We start from the raw sequence: 13,329 nt of genomic DNA, 5'->3' as shown, positions 1-13,329 counted from the left end.
CGAGGCAACAGTCTTCGTTTTGGGGCCGTACACAGTTTTAAGTGCAGAGTACAGTCCCTGTGAGTTGTTACACTCTCAAAACATTTTAATTTCTTACGCTTTCGTATTCCACCAGTTGTATTTCATTGTTCTTAGCGGGTTAATTTGTTGAGATCATTCGCTCTCGTGAAGGACTCGATGAATGAAATGAATGTGTATTTGAAGTGTGGGTCATAGACGAAAGAGAGAAGTGCATGGAATCAAGGAAGTGCCGCAAGAATGATAGGGTTTGAGATTTACGTCCCTATAATGCTTTCTCTTCCTAGTCACAACTGAAAATATGTTCTCACAGTGTTAGAGCGTCTGCATCTCCGCTGTGGGGTGGTATCCCCAAATCTGCAGCGTGCGCAGAATCGCAGCCTTTCAATTATTGGCATTCTGAAGGCTAGCCTTCGTAACCTTCAAGAACGCAGAGATGCAGCTTTTAGGTGCGAATAATTTTAAGTGATAAGAACCATCCCAATTACTCCCTGATATCAATTCCCACAATCAATAGCCATTGCACTTGAGTGAATTATGAATCGCGTTAAGGTACCACATTCTAGGACTTTTTATTCTGTGAAACCCTAAGTATTTAAATTGTACATTGCCTCTCATTGCATTTTATTATCGTAATTTTCATCGCATTTTTTTATTTAATGGTGGGTTGATAAAGCTGTTAACATTTCTGGGAACTGCATGAGAGACACTGCAAAGACGTGCATGTCGGTGTCAGGTTAGATGATTTGGTAGTGGTGACTCCCGAGTTTGCAGCGTCAACAGCATGCAGCAACTATTTCGTATCAGCCTCCTAATGGTTTCTATCGAGGTACAGCTGTACACCATATCTCTACGGTTTGCTTTACAGAGATTGCTCCAAGCTGCTATCTGATGCAATCCTCCATCTAATTAAGGAGCAATGTTCCACTAATTGACGTCATTATCGCGAATCGGGACTTAATGTACCGATCTCTGCGGCTGCAATGATGCTGAAGATGATGGAAGCTGTGATAATGATGCTAATGACGATGACCAGGAGTCATCTGATTTTGATAACGTTTATGACGATCATGAAGACGATGATGATGAAAAGGAGAAGGAGGAAGTCGGGGGGAGATGAATAGAATGCCCTTTATCCTTGTCAGGAGGTTGTGAAAAAATTGTATTTGGCTGAATTGACCTAGTTGTCAAAAGTAAGCGGTGCAAAATATGCCAAAGACATTTCATGAAAAGGTTCCTTTGCACGTTATAATGGGCACGACATTTTAAACGCTTATATCGAAAACAATCTTGGTAGCCCCCAATATATATGGAGCGGATTAACAGCTAAATTCACAACTGTATTTTTTAAATTTTGAATGGAGCCGGTTCTATCCTCGCCTAACTGAAGCGGTAGTTAGCAATGAGTGAAGATAGGGAAACCTTTGTCAAGAGTTTCGTGATTACAAATTTATAGCTTTAAATTAACCGCATAAGGAATCACAATAGGTTTCAAAGCCAAGTTTTTTGGTGTTATTTTTATAGCTTTATATGATGATAGAGCGACTTTCATATGACCTCGAAATTAAAGGTAAAAGCAGAACGTAAACAAAAATGCAAAACATTTAATTGGCTCATCAAACAAAAACAAACGAGTGCGAATTTTCATTGGCTTAGCGAACGCGAATGGAAGCAACGTCATCTCCCCATAGAACTTTCTGGAAAGCGATCGGTATTTTGCTTTGACGTCATTTGAAATACAGTAATGTGATTGGGTAATCGAACTGTTTACTGCCCATATTAGGAGTTTCCTTGGCCTGAATAAGGAGAAGCTTCGTTTTAATTCTTGGTCCGTCAAACAAACTGCGAACACTCTTTCAAGGTCAGACGAAAGTCGCTCTATTTACAAAACGTGTTGTCAAGTTTCATTCAAGCAATACAGAAAAAAAACACAGACGAATTTGTTTTATTTTTTTCTTCAGTAAAGCATGCACGATATGGCGAAAGCAAAAGACGTCCTTTTCGTGGTCTGCCCTTCCAGCAAATTGTAATTCTCAACATCACTCAAACGGTGGCAGTTACTGCGAAACCGAGGACGACACTTGCCTTGTGGCAAAACCCTCCTTTCCTTTCTTTTTTAAGGTGTTTAATTAGAGCAAGCTACAAGCTGACGAATGGGAAGTGATCTAAAAGTGAAAGCAGAACGTACCGTCAGAAGACGAGTTGGATCTCTTCAAAATGAATTACTCTTTGTTATCGTAGCCACAATGGCCGCTTATAGAACTACTAGGTGTTAATGACTGTATTGCCACGTGATCATGCCAAGAATAGAAGCGTTGGAGAGGCATAACGGAATTTCTTAGCCGCCTAGCTATTTGGCCACGCTGTCTACCACGATATCTGTCGGTCATTCATTCAAGATGGAATCTAGGAGCTCGCAAGAAGATTGTTAGGAGGGTAAAAATGTATACAATAATAGAAATCATCAAAAACAGTCGATCCAGGACACGAGCGGCCTTGATCCACTCTTTTTGGTTCTTTAGTTTTTCGGGGACCGCACAGTCCATTGTGAGTTGCCTCCTTAGGCGTTTGGTAGATTTTGAAGGGCTCTTCTTTGTTTTGATCGATTTGTCTTTGCTTCGAAAAACTCTGCTGCGTCGCCACTTGTGACACTCGTTTTTGAGCCGGCCATTTGAGTTGCAGGGGTTCTGGGGCGAAGCCTCGAGGAAGCAGAACGAGTGATGCCCGCACGAGGAGTCCCGTTTAGGAACCACACGCACGGACCCTCTTTCCTCTATGGCCCACCTGTGCATATGTGATTCGTGTTGAGAATTTTTCCTTTCCTGGCATTCAAAGACATCATCGTTACATGACATGTCTGAGTCCATTCCACAGTTATTTTCCAGACTTTCCGAATGCACGGGATTGGTTCTTCTTTGTCTCCCGCCCCAGTCCTTAGGTTTTTGACAAGGAAACAGAATTCTTGCAAGCCATAGCAGAATAACTTTCCTCATGGTCTTTGGCATGCTACGTCTGTTTCGATGATAAAAATTCAAAATGAGGGTGGTGACAGCCAGAGAAGCGCCGATCTCTAACATAATCGCGAAATAAAACTGCCCGAGTAGAGGAAATCCATACGAAGGCATCAGCTCCGAGCTGAGTTGTTGAAACACAGTCATGGCTAACAGAACTGTGATACTCAACCCAATGCGTTCGCCAGATTCGGGCGGCAGTACAAAACCCAAGAAAATCATGGATGATATCAGCGAGCATGGAATGATCAACTTAAGGATGTAATCTAACGATTCCCGTCGTATTCTCACTTGCACAGAAATGTCCACAAAGGCATCCGGACAACACTGGTATTTCAAAGCATTTCTCTTCACCGAGATGTCAAGCAATTGCCATTCCCCGTTGGTGATGTAATACTTGTTAAGAACGGAGTCGTTTTTGACTGCCAAGTCGATTTTGGTGATGTCAAATGACCAGGATCCGAATTTCAGTAAGCATTCCTGGTCGTCAAATGGGAAGTTGGTGACATCGACACTGCAGATGCTTTTAAATACGGCTGGGTTGAGCCACGTGTTACTGCCGTCATATCGTATAGCGACATTAGTGGTGTACGAAGTTCGTCCTCCTCCCATATGTTCCTCTTCGTCAATACTGCGAGAAAAAACAAAAGAAAAGGCAAGAGATCTTAAGGAAATTAATAAAAGAAAACATTGTTTTCTTCTGCAACTATTAATGGTGATAGGAGAAAGGTGATATGTTGGTTGCTAGGCAACGGCCGACTAGACAACTGGAAAGCGGTAAAATCGGCGTCCCAGACACGAACGGACCAGTCTGATGCTCTAGCCATTGAGCTACAAGGTTTGCTGGTGATATGTTAAGCTAGGTTGTAACATATTTTGCTTTTCCTTTTTTTGTCTTACCCACATACTTAATTGACCACTTCCCACGGGTGCTTTTCACTGAGGGCCAATATAATGAAACACAATCAGCGAAACAACAGAACAGAGCAACAACTGTTAAGAATTCCAAGTAGCCAGAGACAGATCAGTTGGCTATCACGAGTGCAGTTGAGAAGTTGAACCAGGGACTACCAGGATCATCAACAAGTAATCAGAACGGGTCTTCAACCCAGGAATTCCGGATCATAAGGCAAGCGTCCTAAATACTGGGCCGCACTGCCTCCAGGCGGTGCACTGTCTTAACCAGGTGTCGAGGTACATAGTGGTAATTAGTGACTGGACATAATAATAATAATAATAATAATAATAATAATAATAATAATAATAATAACAATAATAATAACAATAATGATAATAATAATAATAATAATAATAATAATAATAATAATAAGACATTTATAAAGCGCCCTTTCCCAAGGGTCCAAAAGCGCTATTTACAAAGTCAAAGGTAAAACTACAAAGTTAAAACTACAGTTAAAACTACAAAGGCAAAAACAAAATAATTAAATCATAAATAAAACACCAAAGTCACGTCATGACTTTGAAAAGGCGCATATAAAAAGGACAGTTTTCAGACGTCTTTTAAAAATGTCCAGTGATTCAGCATCCCTAATATGCTGAGGAAGACTGTTCCAGAGAAGGGGCGCAACAACAGAAAAGCACGATGGCCAGATCTATTCATGTTTAAATCAGGAACGACAAGTAGTCTTTCTTTGAAGACCTAAGATCTCGTGGCGGATGGTAACTTTGAAGAAGATCTTTAATATAAGTAGGAGCCAAACCATGAAGAGTCTTGTAGGCAACGGTAACTAACGAGAAGCCAGCTGTGGACGAACAAAGCATAACGAACTTTCTCCCTCCTCACCAAAACTTCCCAAACGCAGTATTGTAAATAATAGAACAATTCTGGGACATTGAATAATTGGCTCCTTTTAGATGTAAAACAAAGAATGTAAATCACAGCTTTCCACAATGGCAATGGCAGTATTGAAACTGAATCGAACAATTCTGGGCCCTGAAACACTCATTTTCACGCGAGAAAGACCTTGGCATCTAGCAGGTTACACTGGAAGTGAACGTTTCGCACGCCAAGACAGTGGTCTCCCCTGACGTCTAAACTAATCGTCTCTAATAGTGAGAGGACACTTAGCAATATGAATGGGATAGTGTCGGTTGTCGTCCGTGGCTCAATAACGTCGCGTGTTTATGGCGCCCCATGTGATCAAAAAAATCACTTTCTTTTTTTCTTCAGATTTTGAAAGTGTGTTTACTTAACACCTGACTGGCAAAATTTTGAGCTTTGGTTTTTATCCAAAGACCGTTTTCTTTGAGTGTAAGTTTTGGATTTCACGGTCCGCCATTACTCGCATTCAAAACTGACCGATTGGACAGCAGAGGGTTTGATCCAGGGAAAAGTGACGCCAAAGGTTCACTAGCTTAAAATTTCAGCGGGTCAATGCAGCTTATTATATAGGTAAAACATGAGTTTAAAAGTCTGAAAGCCCAAAACTCCCCTGCTGCATATTAATTCTGCGGCGTACACACGCATTGCATTCTTAAACTAGTGAGCCTTTGACGTCATCGTCTCCTCGATCCCGCTCTCTCAAGAACTTAAAACTGAGTTAGTAAAGGCGGATCATTACATAGGAGAATTCAAGTTCAAATAAACAGGTGTCTTCTTTTAAATCAAGGCTTAAACTTTGGTCGTTTAGTGTTCAGTTAACAAAGTTTTGATATCCAAGGAAAAATAAGAACTGATTTTTTGGTCACAGTGGCACTTTAAAGCTCTGCGTATGAGCAAACTGTCACGTGAGCCCATTTAATTCCATTGCTGTTGAAACAATCGAAAACACTAATGCAGGAAACGGAAAAAATGCTACAGAAGTGGAATTTCTCATTGGAATTACTTTTGCAATCATTTTCTTTTTGTTATGGACCTCCTGCATGCGAATAGAAAACTCGTGCTTAGAATAAAATGTTCGACCAGTACAATAAATTTGATGCCTCAGTCATTCAGTGTATTTGTTTAATACTCTAGATCTCTATGTTTAATGAACATCATCTGGTTCCGCAAGCAACCGTAAAATTTACAACTCCTAGCGCCAAAGCTTGGACATGCGCAAAACCGTGAAACTGTCCTTTAAGCTCCCTGGTAATGCTTGTTGGGTGTTCCACAACGTACGGCGTCGGAGTGATATCTACCCGACGATTTCGAACGTTTACAGAGGCGTACATTGAAATTTATCTACTTTTCCTTTAAAAGGCCTTAGACACTGGTGAAATTCCCCACACACCTAACTGCAGATTTAAACGCCTTATGAAACAGTCTTTTTTTATTGCAGCAGGTCGCATACCATGTGTTACACTACCAAACCAAACACGTATAACATGAACCTAAGGAATAATCGGTCCAATAAGGTTTTCATTAAGAAGTTAAATGCTAAAAGATTTTTAAAAGACGTCTAAAAAAGCGAACGATGTTTCGACGCTACGTTACACCATTATATCAAGTTAAAAAGTGAAAAAGTATAAGGTGTAATACGAATATATATATAAAATGTGAAACAACACAAACACGTACAACCACCTTTCAAAGTTCGGAGGAAATGTATTAATAGCACGTTTATTTGATTGCTTAGTCTACGGGATGTTGTAAACAAAGAACATCAAGCCTTCTCTTAACACGCAAACCGACTCCATTCTTGCCAAACTGTTTCGGTGGCATTTTGGTACATTTCTTCTTTTTTTCCTTATTGTGTTTCTCACCTTGGGAATTATACCCATAGGACCCGCAAATATTTTATGTATTGTTTTACATTTTATATATTCGTATTACACCTCATACTTTTTCAATTTTTAACTTGATAATGACGTAACGTAGCGCCGAAACGTCGTTCGCTTTTTTAACTGTTTTAAAAATCTCTTAGCGTTTAATATGAGCCAACAAATGACCAGCTCCCAACATCAGTAGCTTCGCGCACCAGTTTCGTAAGGTCACGGTTTCAAGCCCCGTTGAAGTCCTGAATTTTTCAGGGTTCTCTGCGCAATTGCTAAAATTACGTTCTGACTAGCTGCGAAGATCATAGCCTTACTTGACTACACATCCGCGGTTCAATAAGTGATTCAATTCATATATCATTTCGCTCGTTAAAGTTATGACTAGTAAACTATGTCTTCAAAGTTAACTGAATAGAGTGTAATGTGAAGTGCTAGATTTCAATCCCATATGAACCATGTGAGCGTTAGCCCTACTGATGGAAATGGGCCCACACAAGGACAGAGAAAAACTCTGACCAGGGTGGGAATTGAACCCACGACCTTCGGGTTAGATCTCCGCCGCTCTTCCTCTTCAAAGGCTTACTTGTTGTACAGAAGTGTGTCTGGTACCCATACATCCTCAGGTGATACATGGATTTCCTTAATTCCTCCGTAATCCTCTGGGTTCCATTTCATGAAACTGTTCTTCCAGTACTGAAAAGAAAAACCCAAGAACGACTCTGTTACGTAATGCTAAGGACGGTCTGTCGAGTAAAGGGAAGGGAGAACGGGTATTGTTCTTCCCCTGGCCGGAATTACCTTCCTGGCTGACGCCATCCTGAGTTGCTTTGACCGCGGTAGCATGGAACGAGTAAGGAGTATTTAAACCTTGCGCAGTTATCTTCGTTTGCTTTGCCCCCAGGCCCCAGTTGTTCGAAGGGTGGCCGGATAGCGCTATCCACTGGATGAATCACTATCCACTGGATAACTCAATTGGTTTGCTAGTGTTAACCCGATGGACAGCGCTATCCACATTTTAAACAACCGAGGCCTGGTTGATACTTTTACTTTTGCGAACCAAGCTCAACAGTGTATAAAGTATACAAGGATTGATTCTCTTACCTGATTTACCCAGGCGTATGTAATAATGAACTGATCTCGTGCACTCTGTAAATTGACAAATAAAATTTCGGATTGCAAAATCATACAGTAAGTTTATGGCACGGTGCCCCTAGCATCAAATAGATTTCGAGGGATTACTCGTTCTTAACTAAAAAGCATGGATTTTGCAAGGAACACAATACCGCTACTTTTCTTTCCCACAAAAATCTAGAAACAGCCGTCCTAAAAATACATAATACCGAAACCTGATAGACCGCATCCAGACTTGAGCGTTATGGACTTCTTAGTCTGATTGTGAAGTGTAGCGAATAGGGACGCCAGGAAGAAAGCCAATAAAACAATAGCATATAATGACCAACTAATAACTTTGCAGTTGCCTTTTGAAGTGTTAGACATTTTTCCCGTTCCCTGCAGATCTGTACCGTGAAATGACCATCACTCTTATTTGCTAGAAGAAAAGAAGAGTGTTTTAGGCATAAGCTATCTCGTGAAACGACACTGCTTGTTCTATTACTGCAACAGCTACGATTAATGAACATGCTCTCTTGTCATGAATTTGTCATGCGAAACAGGTGTTCATGAAACTAGCTGAAAAGTGAAAGATCGAATCGTTTGAATAGGCTCAAATCTCGAAGGAACACAAATAGCAGTTGTAAACATTTTAAAGCAATGCATGAGACCTGATGTTTCATATGTTTTAACATAAATTATCAAAAGTAACCTTTACTATTTTGAGAAACGTGTTAATGTAAATACAAATAGATAGAGGTCTGGTTCTAGAACGAAATGACAGCATCTTCTCTAGAACCCAGACCTCCGTCTTTTCGAATAAAGTGGGTAGTTTCTAAAGAAACTTTGGTGCAACGTCGGTGGGAAAGTAGTACATGAAAATTTTTGGTTTTATCAACGGAGTTGATAATGTAAATTGACCACCGTACAGGAAACGTTTGGACATAGTAGCACTTTAAGGTCCTTAATAATTCAGCAGACCCAGGCATTCGATGCACTACAGCAACACAATTGCACAATGCTGCGCTAAAACCCCATAGTGCTGTAGTGCGTCGAATGCCTGGGTCTGCTGAATTATTAAGGACCTTAAATTAAGTTTCAACTTAATCAAAAACAAGAAATAAACAGCGGCTACAAACGTATTGATAAAGCGCATTTTACTTTTGTCTTGACGTTTCGTATCCTACAACATACATCTTCAGAAGTGACGGTTGAACAAATTCAAATATGATATATATAAAATTAAGAAGACTGGTAACTAGAGAGAATGAGACAAAAAGCAGTGAAAACTGACCGTTTAGTAAGGCCATAGTTTTTCACTGCCAACGTTTTCGTTTAACTCTGATTTAAGGTCACGTATTAATAAAGTTTCCTTTATTTTACAATGTAAATCAGAGCTACCATTTGCTAAAACTTGAAAATGGTCCATTTTATGTTGTGACCTGTTTTTACTGCGTGATCTGCAATCCCGGAAGTTTGACTGATCCCATTGAGTGCTTTGACATGATCTTTTTTACGGTCACGTAAGCGACGTTTCGTTTTACCAATGTAAAACTCATTGCAGTCCCAACAAGATGTCTTATGAACAACTTTGGATTTTTGTGATTTGCACAAACGATCTTTATAAGGGAAAAAAATTGATTCGACAGGTGCTCCGGAATATGAAATTCCCAGTTTCAATGGAGCATTTTCAGATGACGTCACGGCAGCCAAATTGGTATTCCTAAACAAAGGAATGGTGGCCATGATGGTGTACCAAACTAATCTTCCGGGAAATAAACTATATTTTTATGCAAATACTTTCTTTTGTTTCAGTAATCCAATATGGCTGCTGGTCACGTGAGTGAAAACGCTCTATAAAATCTACAATTCAACAATACCATCAGATGCAAACATTACCCGTGCCCTAAATAAATGGATTGTTGCGCATGCCCATTAACTATAAACACTCACCACATCAAGAATGCGAATGAGTTGAAAATCAAATGTGACCGTTACAGGTCCTGTCCCGGGTAGTCTAGGGTGGATGTCTTTGTGATATCCATCGAAGAGGTCCTTGTGCAAACGGGTTTCGTCTACTTCCAGAGCACCGTCTACAAAGACATGGATTCAGACTTGGTATGAAAAGAACAAGAACTAACCCTCCGCAGGTAAGATACTTATGTCCCCAGGGTGTTGGAAATTTGACCTTTGCCTGAGTGAGGTGAGGAAATCCAAATCTTATCTTGACGGATAAACAATGTTGAGTGAAATAATTGTGATGCAAACGGGTGTGGCGATCAAAGGATTGGGTAGCCCGACGCTAGTCCGACGTGTCGCCCGACGTAATAGATCGAGGCGTTCCTCATGGTCTGGCGTTAAGGTTCTCTCTGATCACTAACCAGGGGGTCATCTGGGTAAACCCTAGTCGAAGCACCTTGGCTCCCCAAGAAACTCTTTTATCCTAAGCGACATTTGCAGCCAGCACTCTTTTCCATATAAGGTCAAACTTTAGCATAACAGCTTTTATTAAAAACTGGATCATTGGATAATGCAATTCGAGTTTTGATTGGCTAAGCCATCATGGGTTATGAGCCATTATACCATGATCTACAAACACGGCAAGCATATGCGTGATTTTTTGGGCCTTTTTATTTTTATTGTAGTCTAGTTTTCTATATTTTGGGGGCGTTTTTAATAAAACAATTATTCCTCTCGCGCTTGTTGGATATGAGATGATTATAGCCAACTCGGCGCTACGTGCCTCGTTAATTGGCTATCTATCATCTCATATCCAACGCGCGCTCATGGAATAATTGTTAAATAAGTAATGAAGGCACGGCTCCTAAGAAATCAGTAAGTAAAAACTTGCCTTGCGCATTCAACTCTATTATTTTATGCGTGCTTACCTGTGAAATACAGATGGCTAAGATACAGCAATACACAACTTGGAAAAATTATTGCCATTCCGCAGTGGCAGGTGGGCCACTTTCAGTTATATCAACTATAAAAAGGGAAAGCAAGGAGAGATGTACAGTCGTTTGCATTTCACAGAACCTTCCCATGGTGTTAATTTTGTACAGGAAATGGTGTGAACGCGAGTGTACTCCGTAACTTACGGGCACTAGTGATGTTTTGAAAGTTCTCAAAATCATGGCGGGTGCAATAAGAGAACTTTCAAAACATCAGGCGTGAGACCATAACTCACGAAATGCACGAGCAAATTCGTACGAGATTTTGTTTATTATACACTCAACAACTTCCGTATTGCGTTCTATTACCTCTTTTGCACTCTGTAACCTAATTATGCACTCGTCATTAACCAATCAGATACGCGATATTCTGTTCAGTATATAATACATATTTATAGGCATAGGGTTATTTAGCTCGTAATAAATAAAACAAGAGACTACGTGTAGCCTACACTTTGCCCGAAGGGTTTTTTTTAGAGACGATTTCCTTTAACGTTCACAGTGTTTCACTGACTCTTTTTATGTTACAATATGTTGGTCAGTAGGTGCTATGGCTGTTTTGCCGTTTACTCTGATTTATGCTTAGTCCGCCGTCGTTATCTCACACCCAGTTCATTCCGTAGTCCGAAGTCCACACATATTTCGTGACCAAACCTCGACCAAAGCATTTAGTGTGATCGTACAATGGTTGTTCGAAACAGCCACAAGTCAAAAAGGGACTTTGCCGAGTGCTGGAACATGTAGATGTAGATGACATGTAGACTACATGTTTGCACTTGAACGACGTACGACCAATTGACGTACCTGGCAAAAAGAAAATGTGGCTGTCTTTAGGGATTTAAATTCCCGTTTTTAGGGAAATATTTCTCTTGTCTTTGCAAAGTGATACGGGCTGGCGTTGTTCTGGGGAGTCAGGAAATACTGATAGAAACCGTTGCGTATACAAACACTGCCAAAATACGGATTCCCTCCTCGCCGTGAGAGACCTCTGCTAGCAGGGAAAAATACGGATTATTCTGCCGAAGGAAATAAAAATTTTTCTTCGATATTTACCGTGGCCTCGTGCCATGTTGCTAGGGTCATTTCAATGTCTTCAATTTGAGGTTATCAGGCAGCTAAAACTTATCAATAGTTAAACTGGAAATTTCTAGAAACCCATCGACTTCAAATTTCAATTTCAATCGTATTTTCCATTTAGTACGAAATTTATTTTGATTTGAAAACCATCTAACGACCTAATGTTCAACAGATACAATAACTGTACGGATGCGAGCCAAAGTCATTTTACTTTTCCTTAAAACCAGTCACTTAGATTGCTTTTTTATTTTTTTAACTTTTTGTCCTGGCTCCGCCGAGTCGACTATTTAGATATGAAAGTTAATTGCTTCTATGGCGAGAATTAAATAGACGCAAACACCTTATATTTGACAACAAAATGTAAATACATGCACTTCGAATTCGACGTTCCTTCCTTTTTTCAAAGTTTCAAACAGCCACAATTTATTGTGTACGGTTGCTGACCTCGCTTTGGAGATTATAACACAGATTAGTTTTCCCGATATTTTATAACACTCTCTTTTTCATATTTTATTGGAATAAGTGGCCTAAGATTATTGAAATTGAGCCTCGCAGAATAGACAGCAATTTGAATAAAAATTTGTTTGAGTTACAAGTCAAGACACTCTTTTAAATAAAGAGAAACTAATATGTAAAAGGACGGGTTCGGTGCGTAATCAAGAGGAAAAATCCGTATCAACATTCACATCCGACTTGATCAAGAGTCTCATTTCAAGAAGCAAAAGCCGGAAGCAAAATGGAAACCGTAAGAGCCAAATCACGGATGAATTTATCGTATTTGTGTCGTTTTTTTATAAATTCGTTATTTAAGTTTACAGGCTAAAACACCGTACACTAACTGCCGTATGCCATAATCCGAGATTTAACCGCTCGAAGCTGTATGAAAGAACGATTGCAACCAGAACTTGGTTCAACGGCCCCTCCTCGCTCGGATCTGACGAGTATCGTATCGAATATGATTTCGATTGCTGTAAAGATCTTTTCAATATTTTCCGAGTATGATCTTCGGATGAATTCAATATTTCTCATATTTACTGAGCTAAAAATTAAACTAACATATGTGCTCAAATTCGTCTGGGAATATTCATATTATAAGTTTGATTATATACCAGTTCAAGGATAAAATGTCTCAGTGGCTGGACCAGGTGCCAAATGGTCTAAAATATAAAAGTTGCGCAATAATTCGCAAACCAGAACTTGGAATGACACATCTTTGATTTTAACCAGAAAGATGCAGTTATACACCCTTAGAGAAAAAGAATTACGCGGATTAAAAATATCAACACTACAAATACAATTTCTTTTATTACGAAAATACAAATTAAACGAAGGCTACTCATGAAATTGAAATGAAATTGACTAGAGCACATTTACGGGACATTAAAAAGACTGCCATATGTAGTGCAAATATTCGCACGATATTAAAAAAACCCTATATTCGATGC

The 13,329-nt window shown here is 39.8% G+C and overlaps 1 protein-coding gene across 2 annotated transcripts in view; it reads right to left on the bottom strand.

Moving 5' to 3' along the window:
- Positions 1–579: 579 nt before the first annotated feature.
- Positions 580–13,329, bottom strand: part of LOC137974753 (neuronal acetylcholine receptor subunit alpha-10-like) — a 13,168-nt gene continuing 418 nt past the window's right edge. For both annotated transcript variants that reach the window (XM_068821723.1, XM_068821722.1), the window contains exons 2-6: positions 10,745–10,839; positions 9,810–9,949; positions 7,848–7,892; positions 7,330–7,439; positions 580–3,660 (exon numbers count right to left, since the gene is read on the bottom strand). In XM_068821723.1, the coding sequence (XP_068677824.1) occupies positions 2,409–3,660; positions 7,330–7,439; positions 7,848–7,892; positions 9,810–9,949; positions 10,745–10,802 (1,605 nt within the window). In that variant the 5' untranslated portion in view covers positions 10,803–10,839 and the 3' untranslated portion in view covers positions 580–2,408. The remainder of the gene's footprint in view (positions 3,661–7,329; positions 7,440–7,847; positions 7,893–9,809; positions 9,950–10,744; positions 10,840–13,329) is intronic.

The sequence above is a fragment of the Montipora foliosa genome, chromosome 11, assembly GCF_036669935.1.
Source record: "Montipora foliosa isolate CH-2021 chromosome 11, ASM3666993v2, whole genome shotgun sequence".
Classification (NCBI taxonomy): domain Eukaryota; kingdom Metazoa; phylum Cnidaria; class Anthozoa; order Scleractinia; family Acroporidae; genus Montipora; species Montipora foliosa.
This window is presented reverse-complemented; position numbering and strand designations above follow the sequence as displayed.